The sequence below is a fragment of the Dreissena polymorpha genome, chromosome 2 (assembly GCF_020536995.1).
Source record: "Dreissena polymorpha isolate Duluth1 chromosome 2, UMN_Dpol_1.0, whole genome shotgun sequence".
Taxonomy (NCBI): domain Eukaryota; kingdom Metazoa; phylum Mollusca; class Bivalvia; order Myida; family Dreissenidae; genus Dreissena; species Dreissena polymorpha.
The window spans coordinates 80,637,060-80,657,077 of record NC_068356.1 but is presented as its reverse complement, the minus strand read 5'-3'; the positions used below and the strand labels follow the sequence as shown (position 1 = coordinate 80,657,077).

General features: G+C 33.3%; 2 protein-coding genes across 2 annotated transcripts in view; both read left to right on the top strand.

The window, feature by feature from the left end:
• Positions 1-25: 25 nt before the first annotated feature.
• LOC127867767 (39S ribosomal protein L17, mitochondrial-like) overlaps positions 26-20,018 on the top strand; it is a 31,643-nt gene continuing 11,650 nt past the window's right edge. Inside the window, exon 1 of the mRNA XM_052409152.1 lies at positions 26-171. The gene's annotated coding sequence lies outside the window, so the exon portion shown is untranslated. The remainder of the gene's footprint in view (positions 172-20,018) is intronic.
• Positions 225-18,931, top strand: LOC127867766 (uncharacterized). The gene is made up of 9 exons (XM_052409151.1): positions 225-433; positions 1,807-1,943; positions 2,770-2,901; positions 3,237-3,362; positions 4,693-4,947; positions 15,261-15,316; positions 15,671-15,751; positions 16,007-16,164; positions 16,552-18,931. The coding sequence occupies exons 1-9, from the start codon at positions 271-273 to the stop codon at positions 16,608-16,610; spliced, it is 1,167 nt and encodes a 388-aa protein (XP_052265111.1). The 5' UTR covers positions 225-270; the 3' UTR covers positions 16,611-18,931.

Genomic DNA, 20,018 nt, shown 5'->3' with positions numbered 1-20,018 from the left:
AATAATGGACTCTATGTCAAACATTTTTTTCTTCTGGAACATACATTTCATGATTGATTAATACGTATACTCGTATAAAAAAAATATTTGTTATATTTGTTTTGGAAGCGCTTGTTCATCACTAGTCAAGCTTCTTATGGACGTAATTTGGATGAAAGAGTTGTGAATGTCCGTCGAGTCAGTTTCGTATGGGAATTATGGCAACAATGGAAGCAAAAAAAAAAAATGCCGTAAAGAGACTGATACCGAAAGTTGGTCGTAGTTTTCAATATGGCGTCTGTTAGTGTTAACCTCCACGCGAGAAATCGCAATGAAGACGAAATACTTATATTCAGTAGCCTTGGCGATGCAAAAGCACACATTAAAAAAGAAGAAATTGAAACAAATAACCGTTATATTATTGGTTACAGTACCAAAAACTTTGGCAATTCAGGTACATTCATTGTAATATTCTGTTTTGATTGTTGTGGTTGTAATCAGCTGGCGTTTAAAAGAAACTCAAATATATTGCAATGAAAAGAGAGACATTAATCCTTAAAAAATAGTTGGTTGGAAAGAAACACGTGGTCTACCATTTATGTTTTCCTTACAATATTGATTCGACCGTTATGTAGATCTTTGTTGAGTCAGTATTTCGGCATTTCCATTTTTGTTTTCCTTACAATATTGACACAACTGTTTTGACTAGAGTGAATATTATTAATGAAATTTTTGCCAAATATTATCAATTATTTGTTGAAGAGAAATACAATTGCCTTCCATTATTATACTTTATTTCACAAATTATCATCCAATGTTCCCAGTGCTTTTTAAATGAACACAGTAAATTTCTAATGGAAAATAACGGTATAAGCTGTCCGCAATTCAGCATTCATGTACATTGTTCTGAATGCATTTATTTTCATTTATTTATTATTAAGTATCAGCAGTGTAATCTTTAAATACTGTTCTGGATGCATTTATATTTATACCCATGTGATGATAGCCATGTATTCACAGCCATAGCTACACAGGGACATAAAGCAATGTTTTATTTATTCATCATTTACTCAATTAATACTTCATTAACACTGGCACCTATAAATTCTGCCACACTCGTATATTTCTTAAATGATGAAATGTTTACAATACACCAAGGTATTAATTATTTGTAAAGATGTTATCAAATCTATTAAGCTTTTATGTGGCCTGAATATTTATCACAACGGGTAAGAAGAAAAAAGCATGCCACACAGATAGCTTTTTACTTATATAAAATTTTTTACATAAAAAAAGAAAGAATTTTTCCCTTATTGATTAAGTATTGTTCATTCCCATATCCTGTCACAAAATTCCTAATTAATTGTCTTTCAAAAATCAAAAAAAAGTTTTAAATGAAGACTTATGAAGGTGAAAACATTTGTACTTTGTCTATTTTTTAGAACAATGTGATTTTATGTACCATTATCAATTATTGTTATGCCCCCGGATCAAATGATCAGGGGTGTATTGTTTTTGGCCTGTCCGTCTGTCTGTTCTTCTGTCCCAAAACTTTAAGCTTGGTAACCTTGCAATAACTTTTGACATTTGGCACACATTTGTATCTAATGGAGCTGCACATTTTGAGTGGTGTAAGGTCAAGGTTATTTTTTTTTATCAAAGCTGCGAAATAGGCATTGTTTCTGACAAACACATCTTTTGTTTATATTAAATCAATGAATTGTGATTATTTTATTTTTCTTTCATTTTTTTGAGTTATTTAAATAAAGGGTATACATATTGGTAAGCATTAAATAAAATAAAAACTGTTTTGATGAATAATTTCAGTTGTTACTTCATCCTCCCATAAGGTTTGTTGGGTCCATGGGGTGAACCCTTACATGTATGTGAGCCTTGGACATCAGGTTCTGAAATGCCACCATGGTACAGACAAGAATAAGAAGAAAAAAATGGAAAAGGAAAAGGTAATGGACAGAAAAATGGTAAACTTCCCCTCCATGCTTGTCATTGATTTTTAGCTCGGCTGTTTTGTATTGTCATAGGCATTGTCATAGCCAGCTCGTCAGGTCAGTCTTCGTGCCGTTTTGTCAAGGTTTTGAACATTGGCTCTAATATCAATGTGCTTCAACCTACAACTTTGAAACTTAATATGTTGCTGCACCTTGATGAGTTCTACATGCCAAATGCACACTTTTTGGGGTCACTAGGTCAAAGGTCAAGGTCACTGTGACCTCTTAAAAAAATAAAACAGCATTCTGACAAGCTTTTATCCATTCAAAACTGCAACTGCAGCCGAGAATGCATTGTATTTAATAACAATTTTGTTAAAAAATAGGATCCAGTTGAATCAGCTAAATGTACGAGAATCTTTTATATATAAACGTTGAAACATCAATGTAGCGCATCCTGTAAGCCGTTTAATGCAAAAAATATACAATGTACATGTAATGACGGACAGAGGATTTAAAAACTATTCTTAAAATGGTGTTGATTTTATTGCAGAACAATAAAGTTTTGTTCTTATTGTCGTGATGAATGCTCAGATAAAAATATAAGATTTATTTCTTTGGACTTGGTAAAATGCCAACATTGATCAAATCATTCCATGAAGAGTAAAATGTTTACCCTTTTGTTTTATACTGACTAATATTATGATGAAATTAGACTTACAGTATCTGTTCTTAAACAAATTTGGTCCAAATAGTTGTCAAAACTCAACACTGTGTGATATCAGATCAAATATGCATTTTCATGTACATAAAGTTGTAAAGATATGAAAATACTTTTCAGACAAAGACATTTAGCAGTGAGCAGCACTCGTATGCTAAAAAGAAAACAAGGCATGCATTGCAGCCCTCCAAAAAAATGGACTGTCCTGCTTCGATCATTCTGAAGGAAGTGTTGATATTCACCCCTGAAGAGGTTGGATGTGTTGTTTTTTTTCTTTTATTTAATTTACCCACAAGCAGGTCAATTACATAAGTCATTACATTGTTTTATTGCAATCATAATACTTAAGAAACCTTACTATTGCACCAATGCTCAAAATCCAATGGTTATATAATCAATTTCTTCCGATTCATACAAAATGTACATTTTTATTGTGTCTGCTTCATTTTTATTTTTCTTGCCTTTGTAAAATTGTGAGAAGCAAAATATAATGACAATTAAATTAAACATCTTCGTCCAATCATTTTTTTGCTATTGTTTGTTTTTAGTACTGTTTAGGTTGTCAACATTATGTCATTTAATACAAGGGTTCATCAAGCGAGCTGGACAAAAAAATGGCTGCTTCTAATGTGAGGAGTGATCTGAGTAAAGGCATCAAGAAGATAATGGTGGTGTTTCCTAACGTCGAACACAAGTACCATACCAGTGGAGAGGTACTGATATGTAAAGTAACACTCTGTGAAGTTAAATTTCTGTTGTTTCATTTGCTGTAATATGCAAACAAAGTTGTCAACAATTGCCCCATCATGGGGATTTCTTGTTTACCCTGCACGTAATAATTAAAAAAAATGTAAAAAGCTTTTGAATTTGATTTTTTTTACAAATGTTTAAAACCAAATCCAAAGACTTTGCTTCATAGCTATTTTTACCAGTGTTAACTACCGGTAATAGGATAAAGCATAATATTTAAAAAAGTCATCAGACTGCTCCAGCTTTAAACCTGATTTGTTTGGCAGCACTATGAACCTTTAAATTATCCTAGATCTTAAAAGATGATGTGTATAATTAAATAATTTACAATTAATTTTCTCTAAATGCTTGAGTTTGGATAGTTGTTATTTGACATCAAATAATATAACTAGAGATTGTTAAAAGCATGCTCCTGGAATCAAAGGTAGCCATATGCCAGTGGTTGAATGATATGGACTTTTATTAAAAAATGATTTAAGACTTTCTTAAGAAGTCAAAGTTTTGCAATAATTAAGATAATAATAACAAAATAATAAGGAGAATGACCTAAAGATTATGCCCTGGTTTTCATTATAATTTCTTTATTATTCCCTGCTGAAAGGCATAGGTATAAATGTATTGAACTTGCAGTTGTCATTCCGTTTGTGTGTGTGTATGTCCATCTTTCGCATTCAGCATATTGCAATATGTCAACTAGTAAATTACCTAGGTTGATAAAATTTGGTATGTTGAAAGAGGGACTTATAGTTGAATGTACAATTTCCTTCATTTTTTCTTGGCCTCCAGCAAAGAAAAAATTATACAAATTTATCACCATCAGAAATTATTGTTGCTGAGTTTAAAGAAATGATTGGAAACTAAAAGCGTGCTGACTCAAAAATTACGTAAGCAGAGTTGATAAAATTTGGAGGGCATAAATGGCTGTATTGGGAATATGCACTTTATGTCAGTTGTTTAATAGGGTTCAAATTGCTGATTGATATGGTTATATAAATAAAATGCAGCAAATATCCACTAGGGGGCTGCTGTTTTGTCTGTTAACAAGCTCTTGTTAATGTAAGATTCAAATTGTTCAGATTATCTTAACTTATCAACAACAATGCACTCTGGGGTCACACTGTCTGTCAGACACTGAGACATCTACATCTTTTCCATTGACTCTTCTTTATAATGATGTATTTATATTACATCTGTTTTAAAATGCAGATGATGGTAGATTGGGGTGATAATGTTTGCAAAGTGCATGTTTATATGAATTGCTGCTTTTTATATTTCTTATTTAATCTTGAACAGAATGCTGGGCTGTTGCAGCGTATCGACAGTGATGTTGCGTCAAAAATCAAAGAGCTTGTGGTGGAAGATGGCGTTGCAAATGTTGAAGAGATGCAACGCCATCTGACCTCATTTGTTACGAAAAATGTAACACCTGCTCCATCCAAAACTAATCGGAGATTTGCCCCTACAAAAAAAGTGATCCGTTATCACATGAACAAGGCAGCAAAAAAGGGATGTGATAGTAGTGATGATCAACACAACTTAGTACAGCTAGTGAGTGTGCTTAGTGTGTAATTAACAGTTATGGATATATATTTATCACATGCCATACCCTGCTTCCCCACGTAATATAACCATTACGATTATTTTTATCTTACAAATGTGTAATATACTTTTTAAGGATTTTCATTGGCTTATTTTCGTTTGATTGACCAATTGCATTTTGTTATTTTGCTGAAATAACATTGCAAGGTCAAATGACGTCACGAAATGTAAACAACATTTCGGATTTATCATTAAGTTTGCGTAAATATTTATTTAATTGGCTCATTTTAAAGCATGTGATCAAGAAGATCTGGCACTCATTTAATACCATATTTTATTAAACTCGTCCAGGAAATTCGTTAGTTGGCTCGCCAAAGGCTCGCTTACTAACAACATTCCTGAATCGTTTAATAAAATATGGTATGATATGACAACTCGTGACAGATCCTATTTCTATATGTCTATTCAACAATTTTATATGCATCACTGATGATCAGTTAGAATCCCATTATAGTTATATATCGATTTATATAATAAAAAATTACATATATTTGAAATAGATAAATAATTGAATGAAAGGCTGACGTGTGCATTTTTTAAATAAATATGGTTAAACTTGATGTGCTAAAAGTACACCCACCAGAGTGCTTTTCAGTTGTGTGCATTTATGAGATATAACATGGTCTGACCAAAATTAATTTTCTTATGAGTTATGGCCCTTTGTATCTTCAAAAAATGTTTTTTTGTGTCCGGAGCAATATCTTGGAAGTGCTTTTGGGAATTTCATTGAAACTTGGTATGAGTATATATATGGTTATGAGGATGATGCATGTTGGCGTTGTCCATCCGTCCAGAAATATTTGTGTCCAGAATTATATTGGCGGGGGATATCAATTCAACAAATTTGCTTGTTCATTATGCTTTATAATACTGTGTACCGGTATGTTATTGAACATTTTAGTTTTGTACATCAGCAATATGATTTTAGTTTTGCTAAATCCATGATATATTATTTATTTATAATTATTTAGCTTAATGAATACAAAGATGCTTGTCCGGATGCACTTGTTTATGTAAGGCAAAAACAAACAAATGCAAATGAAGAAAGTGAGGTACTTTAGTTGAATTAACAGTTCAGATGTTTTGTTTGATATTATGTTTTGAGTGTGTAAGGTTTATACTTTGTGAAGTGTTTTGTTTACAGTTGTGTAATATTGTGACATGTTATTGTGTAAGAGTTTTGTTTTAAAGATGCTGAATCTGTTTGATTTTGTTAATTTTTTTTTATATCTCTCATTTAAAAAATATGTTTGGTGTTGTTTCACAATCCACTAAATATAAATTTATCCATATTGGTAATATTGACATGATGAACAATTGTTAAAAAAGTTTGAAGGAAAAAGACACCTGAATTTCTGTTCTTGATTATTATCCCCTGCCAAAGGCAGATGGATATAGAATTGGTGTTTTCTGTCTATCTGTTACAAAAGTTTCAGGGATATTTCTATGACACCATATAAGATATAAATATATAATTTCATGGTTGTATAGATACTGACTTGGAGAAGTGCCATGTACAAGAAACATAATCCTTCACTTTTTTAAATAAGTGTTATTATTAACACCCATTAAACATTCATAAGTCTGAACAGAACATCATATCATTAATGGTAATTTTTCATATATTTTGATTAACAAAAATTTGTGTGCACAACAAAGCTATTACTTTACATTCAGCATCTTTAAAGTTTAGTTTTATTGACATGGAATAAAAGTGTCAACTGTTAATTTGTATTGCTATTTTTTGTAAATGAACTTTTAAGATCATTATCGTAAAAATTGTAGCTCGATTGGTTTGCAATTGCAGGGAATATTAAACTTTGTTCCACAATGTTGGGATTTAGTTCCACAAGATACTGCTTCATATATTAAAGGATTCCAGGTGACAAACAGTAAATGAGTGAAAGCAGCTAATACCAAACCATATGCTAATACTTGACAACGCTTAACCTAGTTCTACTTATCGCTCAACAATCGACAAAAATCGTTTATATACTGAATAATAAAATGTGCACATGACTTTATAGGGATCACCTTTTTCAGTCGTGCATCGTCCATCGTTATTATTTTACCTTGTTAACACTTCTATTCAGGTGAGCGCACCTTGGGTCAACCAACGATAACAACTATACACATGACTTTTTATGCCCCCATTGTGCAGAATATAGTTTTCGCACAGTCGGTCAGTCTGTCTGTCTGTGTGGTCACACTTTTTTTGCGTGGCCACTCTCTAGTTCAAGTAGTTCTCATCCGATCTTAAACAAACTTGGTCAGAAGTTGTATCTAGATACTGTCTAGGCCAAGTTCGAACATGTTTCATAGCGGGCAAAAAAAGTAGGTCACGGGGTCACTTAGTAAGTTTCAAACATTCAGCATGGTGTCCGCTCTCTATTTCAAGTAGTTTGAATCCGATCTTCCACAAACTTGGTCATAGGTTGTTTCTAGATAATGTCTACGCCAAGTTCGAACATGGGCCATGCCGGGCAAAAAGAGTAGGTCACGGGGTCACTTAGTGCGTTTAAAACATTCGGTGTTCGCTGTCTTATTATCCACGCCGCAAAAAAAATCGGTGGGGGATATAGTAATAGTCCCCGTCTGTTCGTCCTTCCGTCTGAAACTTTGTCCAGAGCATAACTACAAATCTATTCAATGGATTTACTTTAAACTCAGAATATTAACAGATGGCAACTAGGAGAAGTGCAGAGAAGTTTTATCTAGACGATCTCTACACCAAGTTCGAACATGGATCATGCCGGTTTAAAATCTATGTCACAGGGTCACTTAGTCCGCTCTGTAATTCAAATGAATTTTATTCTTTACCTAAGTATTCATAAAGTTACAATTTGGGGCATTTGTGTCGTGTGGACACGTTTCTTGTTCGTATCTATAATCGCCCAACCTGCAATATCCCATTTATTAATAGGACATTAAATACAAATAAACGCCCAACCAATGATTTCTCAGTTTAATTAAGATGTTTCATGCCAATACTAGTAATCGCTCAGCCACCGATTTGATCTTGTTTATGCCCCCTTTCGAAGAAAAGGGGGTATACAGTGTTCGCACTGTCTGTCAGTCTGTCACACTTTCGTCTCCGCTCTCTAATTCAAATAGTTTTCATCCGATCTTTACCAAACTTAATTAGTGCATTTCAAGGATTTAGCATGGTTTCCGCTCTCTAGTTTATGTTTTTGATTTATTGTGATATTCTAAGACATTTTTATACCCCCGTCTGTCCGTCACACTTTGCGTTTCGATTTCGACAAATGCTCCTAACTTCTATGTCGCTTCAGATAGCAATTTCATATTTGGCATGCATGTGTATATCGATAAGGCCTTTCCGTACGCACACAAATTTTGACCCCTGTGACCTTGAACTAAGGGTCCGCGTTTAGGTTTCCAAATCTGCATTTAGGTTTCGAAAAAGCTTAAAACTTCTACCAAGCGTTTATAGGGGGCATAAGTCATCTTATAGTGACAACTCTTGTTTTTATTTGACATTTAAACACATTAAGAATTTTATCTGCGTGTTTGCGAGTTTAATCTTTAAATGCGATGCTTTTCATTTAGCACTGATAGCCCTGAGTACAATACAATAAATGTGTTAAATAAATGTCGCTCCGCTCTGCCCATCAATTCTACGGTAAACTAAATTTTCCGAACTGATACATGAAGACGGATACAATTAACAATACGCACATGGCAGTATCTTCACCGGACAAATTAAATTGACATGTAAAATAGACGAGAATTTGAATGCTTTACATATTGAATGTTTGAGAGTGTCTAGACAACAGGCAAAAATGATGTTTATTATTTATTATCGCGACAAGACATGTTAACATTAATAATCGTTGAACCGGCGATATCACATTTTTTTACTCGGGCACTTAATACCAATGAACGCTAAACCAGTGATTTGTACCCTTGTAAAAAATGACATTTGTTATAATAAATCTCAAAAACAGCGATAACACCTTTTCACATCAATAATGGCTCAATACATATGTTTTTATTCGATACCAATAATCGCCCGACCCGCTATTTGAAAATCGTACCTTTAAACAAAATATTAATGTTAATGACGACTTTTGGAGCTATATTTGCGTGATGATAATTTTAATTGCGACCTGCGGAGCCGCTTATTGATTGTATGTCTTCCAGTCCTTTTTGATGGTGTACCAAACGCCGGAAATGCAAAAGCTGCTTCGCAGATATGGAAATGAAATGGTACTACTCGACTCGACCTATAAAACATCTAGGTTTGCATTGCCGCTATTTTTCATTGCGGTTAAAACGAATGTCGACCACCAGGTCGTTGCTGTGTTTATCACTGAAAATGAAAGTACGGCTATGATTACGGAGGCAATTGGAATGATTAAAAATGCAAACCCAGAGTGGAGCCCAGCCAACTACATGACGGACAATGATGAGAAAGAGATCGGTGCTATGGAATTTCATTTTCCAGGTAAAAGTGCCGAATGCTTGAAAATACACACCTGCAATAACAGTTAGTTTTTAAAAAGTTTGGTATTGCGCCTTGCAAGAATAACACTAATACTATTAATAATTACAACAAAACTAATGATAATAAATAAAATTATTTTATAAAGATTTCACTTTCAGATAAAAAAATATTTAAAACCCCGCGCCATTGAACACTAAATATTTTACATTAAAAGAAAATTGTTTATCATTACGATGTTGATGTTATGCTGGTGATGATGAAGAATAAAATCAATAGCTGTAAACACTAAATTAAGCAACAAAACTTTAGTACAATAATGAATGGATGTGCTGACAAATGCAGAGGACTTGAAATTGTTGTAATGATGTATATGTAGTTTACTGTCAGTTGATTTTCATTGAAAATATTCACGTTACAGCATTCTTTTTTCTTAATTACGTATATATCCCAATGCGATGATCTTTTGATTTGTTGAAAGCATTTAAAGTATTCCATTATTAAGATTTTTTAATTCGTTATAACATTTATGACCAGTATTTCAGTAATTATATAATTAGTGCACACCAAAAAAAGACGATCCATATATATGTATCATACAGATTCAAGAGGCCTTCTATGCGATTTCCATCGCGTTCAAGCATGGATGAGGTGGCTAAAACAATCGAAAAATGCCATATCCAACAAGTCCGAGGCACTTAAATGCATGCAAGGTCTGGCGGATGCCAACACAGAGGACGAGTTTGCCATAAGACTTAAGAACCTTCGTGAATCAAGTTTATGGGCCTCAATAGGATCATACTTAGATAATCACTGGCTACCAATGCAAGAGGTAGATGTCACAAATGCGTTTTTGTCGAGAGAGGTTACTAAATCAATTATCAGATATTTCACACAACAGTCGATTAAATGCGATTATAATTTGTGAAAAGAGAAGCCAAAATGACATAATTGTTTTTGTGTATAACCATGATAATGTCAAAGCATAGATGGCATTTGAATGGCATATACAAAGCAACTACATGCTATTCAAAATTGTCTCCTTATATAAAAATCTACCCACCACATAATATTGATATGAGTGATGCTGCGTTGGAGTTTCATTACTCTTAATGTGTTGTACAATTAATAACAAAACACCAATTACTTTTCTCAGAAATGGGTCCAGTACTGCCGTATTGGCCATTTGATGGTTGGTGTGCACACCAACAATGGCATCGAGCGACTGCATGGGACGTTCAAAGCACAGTGCTTGAAGGGAAACTCCAAAATGACTCTAACCAGCACGGTCCGCGTTCTTGTGAAGAAGTTTCTGCCAGAAAAGTATCAAAGGTGAGAAAAATTATGTTTTACATGCCAATTCTTAAAGATTGCTTCAAACATGTATTAAGATGCCATGAGATGCGATGTTTTGAAGTATAGCTTCTCCGAGTTCAAGTCTATTTCCAAACGCCAATTACATCAGCGACGAACCCGGAGTAATTATTTATACGACCCTTGTTCCTAGGTCATTCGACATCTATAACTCAAACATCAAATTAAGAAAAAAGCTTACAAATTGTCCAACATAGATGATTCGCCATAACGACCACTCAATAAGATGCCCAATAACAATATGCTATAACGTTCATTTTTCCTTTTCGTCATGTATAGTTTACAATTTATTCGTAGCTTAATAAAGTTGTGTTTAATTATAGCTATGTGGAGGAAAATCTGAAGCTGACTGGCACCTACAAGCATTATGCACCGGAAATCCCACAATTTCTTCACAGACGCCCCAATAAGTTCATTGAACATTGTATGAACAGGATTGGCACAGCAAAGCTCTGCGAGTGAGTACTTCTACTTCGTACTTCCTACAGTCATTTCCTGACTATTACAGGAAGGCCTATTATAGGCAGATATGAACACTGTCGAGTCCGTTTCATGGGAAGAACCAGAACTTGGTATGTAACGAGGAGATAATGAGAACGTCCCCGGGTAGGGATGGAACCCACGAACTCCCGATCGCTAGGTGGACACCTCATCCACTAGACCACCGCGATATTTTCTGAATAAAACCGCTATATTAGATGGTGTCGCGTAAAAGAAACACATCGTCGCTGTAGTTCTCAAATCTCGTAGCTACAAAATGCCAACTTGTTCATGAGCTACGAGGTTTGAGAACGACAGCGACGACATGCTGTCACATTAAGCCATATTAGTTAAGAACACATATGACAAAACTGAGATTAGTTATATCTTCTTAGTATTCGATTCGCTTTCGCATCTTATATACAAGCAGATCTAAATTTTACCGGAGGGGACTTATGGTTTCGGTCTGTGGGTCTGTCAATCTGTCAATCCGTGAGTCTGTCACACTTTTCTGGATCCTGCGATAGCTTCAAAAGTTCTTAATATTTTTCATGAAACTTGAAAAATGGATAGATGGCAATACGGACGTTATGCACGTCATTTCATTTTGTTCCTACGTCAAAAATTCTGGTTGCTATGACAACAAATAAAATATTTTTTCTTTATATGTCGTACAATGGTGGAGCCGGTAGGGGACATATATTGCTTGCCAATATTCTTGTTACATTTGAATTGCGTGTTGACCGCACATTTGCATAATAATTAATTAATTAATGCGCCGATTTAAGGGCAAACTTACAGCTATATTTTCATTTGTTCAGTTGTTAAAGAACTCACTTTTTCAAAATTTTACGCCATAGTTAATAATATAATAATTATTGTTTAGCAGCACTGCCATGTACAATCGAGGAGGCGAAAGTTCTAGCAGCACTGCCATGCACAATCGAGGAGGCGAAAGTTCTAGCAGCACTGCCATGCAAAAGCGAGGAGGCGAAAGTTCTAGCAGCACTGCCATGCACAAGCGAGGAGGCGAAAGTTCTAGCAGCACTGCCATGCTCAATCGAGGAGGCGAAAGTTCAAGCAGCACTGCCATGCACAATCGAGGAGGCGAAAGTTCTAGCAGCACTGCCATGCACAAGCGAGGAGGCGAAAGTTATTCCAGAGAAAAGGTTGAAACGAAAGGTTTGTTCATTCTAAGTTATATATCTTTGGACTAATTGAACATTATGTAAACAACTTTTAAACTACATTATGATTATTCAACGAACGACGTTAAAGAAAATATTATCAAATACATTTCCCAAATATCTAAATAGGAATGTTATGGTATTTTATTTCTTTTTTCAGAAACAACGTTCGTCGTTTGTTTACACAGAGATTATAAAGCGCTCCAACGCAAAAAAAACATTTTGTGTATGTCAAAAGCCTGACGATAAAAGGTAAATTTTTAGTATGTGTTTTATTTATTAACACGTTCCTGAACAGATTCACTCATCTTATACTTCATCTTTCTTTCAGAATGTTTTACTCAAACCAGTGATGAGTAAAGTTATCATCAAACTTTGATCTTATTTTGGCCTATTCGATTTGAGCGCAACTGATATTGTGAACCCTGTACTGGCTTTATTTACTAAGATTTAGATTTATTTCAGTTATATGTAATTTACAATATTAACTTTATAAAACAAATCAATTAAATTTGGGAAAACGCATCAATGAACATAACGTATGGTGCAGCGTGGAATCCCAAAGATGTGGGTATTTAAAAAATAATTATTTATTTTTAGGATTTATTGGCATTGCGATGCATGTGAACAATGGTTTCATCCTGGCTGTGTCGGGGAGGACATTGACCACGAGCCCGACAGCTATGTATGTCATGGATGCCAAAACAAGGTACAGGGAATATAATATGAATTAATATTTTTAATAAAATACTAAAGATATTTTGAAAAAAAAATCAAAACATGCACTGGTATGACTTTCAATCAAACCTAAATTGATATAACGCTGAACTTCAAATTTAAAGATCCTATGTTTTATCGCATCCTGACACCTTGTGTGGGTATTATTCATAAAATCATAATATGATTATAGTTTTATACGCGGATAGCTCTATACGCGGTAAGTGTTTTGTTAATCCAACATTAAAACCTTTCACAGAATCGCACCTCAAGCATAAAGTCAATTTACATTAATTACGTCAATCCTAAATGTCTTCTGAAATTGTACAAAACGTATTGACAGATTACTCAAATCGATGAAACAGCGCGGAAGAAGGAATACAAAATCCCTGAAATTTACCAGGTAGGACAATTAAGTCTTGTGTAATTATAACGATCAAATATATTCATCATTGACTGCATTTCTACAAGATTAAAATTTCAACTTATATGGGCATGTCAATAAAGGATAAACAATACAAATAGCATATTTCACCTATATATCTCAATCATCTTTAAAGCAATATCATTATTTCAATCGAATGGTATATTAAAACTTTATTTATATACAGCAGTATTATAAACGTTATAAATTACAATACGTAATGATCGATAGTGTATTTATATGTAATTGTATTGCATGGAGAAAAATCTTAGTCTTTATCACTTTTTAACATCAATCAAAGAGCACATTTCAATGAACAATAACGTTAATCCTATGTGACGTAATGAGCTATTTCAAATATTTTCTTTAAGTCTATTATCATAAACCATTACTTATAGTTTACTGATGACGACGACGTGGAAGCAGAAGCAAAGTTCTTTATTACTGCACAAACTGCGTGTAATCATGTAAGTGGCTAGATTATTAATCCGCCAATTAAAATATTATCGAAAAAGTTAACACATTATGTTATTTTATCATTTTATTGTATGTATTCGTAGCTGTTGTATTAAATAAGAGCGATTTGAATACAAACACGCATTGACTATAAGAGATGTATATTCCAAGTGATGTGGACAAACGGTTAGTTCTTGGCATCCTATAAAGTATCAGAGCAGTACAATATATATTGCTCAGTAAAATAAATATATTATATACACAACATGTATCACATCATAAACGACATCCATGTAAATAAAACAGCTTCCTGTCGGTTTGTTTTGTGGTGTCAGAAATGACGCTTTGATATCGATTAGCCATTATAACAGACTGTGACTTTTACGTCCCTCACACCCATGCGAAATGGGCCACAGTAAATTCTCATTTAGTCGATACATTTTTGTTTTACAGATGGCTGCTGCACTAAAAATGGCTGATCAAATCGTGTCCAATCGTTTAGATAGGTAAACACGATGAACATTTAAATGTTGAATTATTGTGCGCGAGAAAAATTATAACTGGTAATGTTCGTGTGTTGTTGTCATCAATCAAAATGAAAAATAAATGCTATGAATATTACATTACATTTTAAATATCCTCATAAGCCATTGTGATATTGGTGCGATGAACCCCTTGTGGTACGATCGGTATTTTTTTTTATAGTAAACACGTTTTTGCTATAAATTTTAAATGTCCGAAATACATTTGATAAAAGCGATTTCTAATGTTTGCAGGGTAGAACATTAAATTTTCTTAAATAATTTGTAGAGGAGATATCCCATGGCTTCAAAGTACAAACAATTTCCTTTCTGGTGGGGTACCACAAACCCAAGGATACGGGTGGGCAGTTTTCAGCTGCGTGGTAAGATATGTTGCTCTTTTATCCCGAAATTTTTCCTATAGAATCTATAATGACATATGTATTGCATATTATGATTGTGTAAAGTATTTCAACAAACCAGTTTGAGTATATGTATTCTGCATGATATGAGCAGCCGTTAAAAGAACAACAACATCCATTTGGTGTTAATGTACGGAAAAACGCATTAAAAATATGGTAAAACAACTTAATGGTATATGTATAATTTCATAATGTACATGTTCTTTCTTTGTACAGGCTATCGAATGCGTCCGCTTTTACATCAAGGAGGCATTTCTAGAGAAAATCGAAAGGTTATTATTTTCATAAATATTGCTTAATTCCTATCGCATATATTAGTAAATAAATTCATTAATATTCCGAGAAAATGAAGACTTTGATTGATGGGGCACAGTTGCTTTACTCTGTAAATTTGTTGATACTTAAGGACAGCATATTACTAATACAAGTGTAATATTACATATAATTATTGTTTTCTTAATTTTAAAGGACAGAGGATCAAATGCCGTTTACCTAAAAAAATGCTGACTTTTTTGTCATATATGCTTTTCAACAAAACATTTAGCTTAATTTTTAGTTGATGTATAATTATGCAAACATGTACATTTTAATATGTTATATGAAACTGTATTTATACTGCTACTTAGTGAGCCATATCTCTCAACAATGAGGCAAGTGAAAGGCCTCCAAGACCAGGAACTTTTAAAAATCCTCAGTGAAGATAAACAGTAAGTTTTGTGCGCATGTGTTTCGTATGTTTATTCGCAATAACGTTTATGATGCATTTTATATTTTCACATGTGTTTTGGTAAATGACATGTTCTTCATTGTGATTTATTTTTTAAAAAGGCTTTTATCTATCAATGTTTAACGAAGACACTCAGATTTGCATGCTAAGTCAAGGCTGTGTGAATACCGGTATGTATTGTATTTTTGCAGATTGATTCCCTTAATATTATTATTTTTTTATTTTATATCACTAGTCTAGTGGGAGCATACGTAGAACATGTCCTGGTTCGCGAGGCTTTGGCAGCCATCTTCGTAGCATTTACAGGGGACACATATACTAATGCGAATGTGGAATGCTGTTCTATTATTCATCGGTCAACGTTGAGAGCTATGCAAGCTGCCTGTGCGATTGGTACTGTTTTGTTTTATATTTTAAACATGTCATATTCTAGTGAAATAACAATTGTACAGAAATTGTGGTGATACAAGAGGGTGCAAATATTAATTGAAATCTATATCATTGATAACGTTGCATAAATACAAAAGTATGACTGTTTACTACGCGCTAAAATACAGAAGTAGAAAGATATGAACACATGCCTAAAATAAATTATTGTAACTTTTTAATCATACTTCTACGGTATTGTAAATCATATTATGGAAAACGAGTACATAATTCGTCAACATGCATGTATTGTAATGATAAAACCAGTTGATAAAATCGGTTTTTGTATTAAATATATTTCTATTAAATGTCACAGAACAATAAATTAATAAATGTTTTGATGTTTTATTCTAGGTGAAGCAAAGAAGAATGAATTGCTGAACCGGTATAAGCACATTTCCGGGAAATGTTAGGCGATGTGATTATATTTATTGTGCTTTGATGTGTTTAACGATGTACTATAACCAATTACAATACATTTCTTAATAATCATTAATGATAAGTTCGTGTTTTCAGATACAATCATTTCTTAATTATTATATATAAGCCTTTTTAAATAAATAATGCGCGTTTTACGTGTTATTTGGAAATGTGAACATTATATTAATCTAATCGAAAACGAATTAATTTTGTTATTGAAAAAGGGAGACAACTCTGACTTGAGTTATACATTACATTTGACAGAGTTATACATCTCATTAAATAACATTTAAAAAATGGTGTTATATTTGCATATATGATGTAAATAATAACATACACATATTACTTACTATACTTTTCGGCCGAAGATGCTAAGATAAAAAATTGTTTTGTAAACGAAAAACGCGATATAATTTTCCTTTATCATTTACATTTGTTGTAAAAAGTGAGCATATGAAAATTCTGATGTCTGATAGTGTTTTGCCTTTTGTGAAAAGATTTGTACCATTGTAACATTGGATGTCTTTACGTTTACTGATGTCCAAGGCTCATTCAACATTGGCATTGGCATAGGTGTCCCCTGTAAAGGCTACGAAGATGGCTGCCAAAGCCTCACGTACAAGAGTTATAGTTTCTATTTTTGTGAGGATTCGATAATACTGTAAATTTAACAAGCTCTACAATATAACAGAATTGGCATCTGTTGACGATTTAAAAACCTGAAAAATATAAAGCATTAATTTGGCGAGTTCTGTTGTTTTCGTTATATTTTGTGATAGTACGATAATTGCTTTTATAAAGTATACACATATTGTTGGCATCTTTTACATCAATTTCTTTACAATATGACTTTTTCCCCTCGCACCAAGACCATAATATTTATTGGTAAAACCAATTAGTTTATTGTTTGCTGTTGAATGCCTTACTATTTAACATTTGATAATCTCATCCGGAGGTCGGTGCTTTTCTGAGTTTTTTGTTTTGTTTTGTTAATTAAATAATTTTCGAACGTTTAGAACTGTACTGTTTTGGTAATATTTATATATGTATTTCTACTTTTATTCGCACTTTGATCGTTGTAATTTCAATAGTGTTACGATTTTACTTATTTAAGACGCATTCTGCAGAATGCACCAACAATATCGGGTTTGATGAACTTTATTTACTTAATTTAATGTCTTTTTTTTATTAATACGCTCTCCTTTTCTATATGTTGTAATTGGTCTGCAAAACTAAAGCGTTCATATTAACGTCCCTTTTATTGCTAAATTTATATTTTTCGTCTTGATTAAAAATCGATCCATTTATTTAGCATTTGTGTTTCACCAAATTTTATTCAATGTATGGTATGATTTTCTTGAAACGAGATAGTTTGCCACAGACGTGTGTCGCACAAATTTATAGATTGTGTGTAAGCCATTTCACCATTTATCCAATTACACCTTGTATTGTTAATGATTAAAGATGAAGTTTATGTAAATAATGCTTTGTAATAACGTCTACTTTATCTGCATTTAAGGAGGCGTTTGTATCATTAATTATGGTATGATTGATTGATTGTTATCGTGATGTTAACTGTATATAGTTGTGAATTAACCATATTCGTCGCTTTCGATGATGATTTTAAAATTCTGTAAGTTGTAATTATTTTTTATTTCTTACCTTTTTATTCAGGTCCAGGTTTTCGCAAAAAATAAATTTAACCAAACATAGGGCTGTACTAAACAGCACTTATGTGGCTAAGGATGGTTAAATCCCAAAGATGTGTGTTCGTCTTGAAATACCGTATAAAGTTGTATATATTTTGAATGTATGTATGTGCGTATGTACGTACGTACGTACGTACGTACGTACGTACGTACGTACGTATGTATGTATGTATGTATGTATGTATGTATGTATGTATGTATGTATGTATGTATGTATGTATGTATGTATGTATGTATGTATACATATATGAATATGTTCCTCTCCATACTACAAATTCTTCTTATTTTATGTCTTGTAAGTAAATTGGTAAGTTTTAGATATGAAGTTTCAATATTACAGTAGATTAAATCATGTATTCCCTTCATAAACATACCATGTTAACCAGTTCATAACAATATCGTCCAACCTTTTATCTTCTACCATAACTTATAGATTGTATAAACCATATATAATGTAAACTATAAGCTTGTATAAGCTTTATTGCTGACTAAATGTTGTTCTTGTTCTAAGCATTTTTGTTTGTAACAATTTATGTATTAAAACGGAAAATATGACATGATCAGAGAACATAAAGTGATTGACAATAACAATCCATAAATTATAATGTAGTTATGATGTATATCTTCTTAAATGTAACATTCACCGTAATACACTTTCCCCCATAAGAAGCAAAGTGAAAATTATTTTGCAACTAGCATATAACCAGAACAACCTGCGAGCAGTACGCAGTCTGTTAAGGATTTATGCTGTTAGCTACTCATCAGTATCTAAGGGTTGGAAATCAGCCTTTCAAACTTGAATATCTTAAGAACGGACTTAAATTTAATTTCCTAAAGGACATCAAATGCGTCAAAGTGCAAAGGGTCCTTCATTTATAATATAAAACCCGATTTATAAGCACGATATTATCGGTGTCTAGACGCATACGAATAGGGGTTCATGTGTTCCCCAACGCTATTAAATCCGTATAAGAACATGTTGATATTATATGGACGCAGTTAAATAGAAGCGTATCAGTTTGTTGATGCACTTGATACCGTATAAAGAAACTCAATTTATTCACTCGATGCTGATTGATAGGCTTTTATTAGCCCATACTATGCAGATTGATTGGGGTTTATTACCCTAAAATGCAATTACAACACCATATAATCGCATGTGAACGTCAACTGGGCGCCGATAAATAGGGATCCATCCCTGATTTCACCAGAATTTGCACCGTATAAGCATGACGTTGACGTGGACGTTGTCTGGATGCTTTTTTGGAAGATGTGGGGGCTTATTAGTTCTACAATGGTTAAACATAATATATAAAAATATAAAACACGCGGAGATTTTATGGAAGTACATAAATCTAATTAACTTAGCTATTTGATGCAATTAATAGCATTAAAGCACAATCAGAATTGGCGGATCCAGGATTTCTGGTTATGCGGGGGGGGGCGGCTATTGAAAGATTTGCTGGGGATCATGGCGGGAAAAGGGCAAAGCCCCCCCCCCCCCCCCCAGCGGAAGCTCCACGATTTAAGTGATCTTGAAGGCTTTGACAACCACTTCTCAAGCATGTCACGCCTTATTTACTTTCATCAAAGTACATTCTTATAATGCCAAAGAAGTGCATAGTTTATACGCCGGGCGACAGAGAGTATAAAGTTAAAACATTTAGCGGTTGTGATTAATGGAAAACGTTG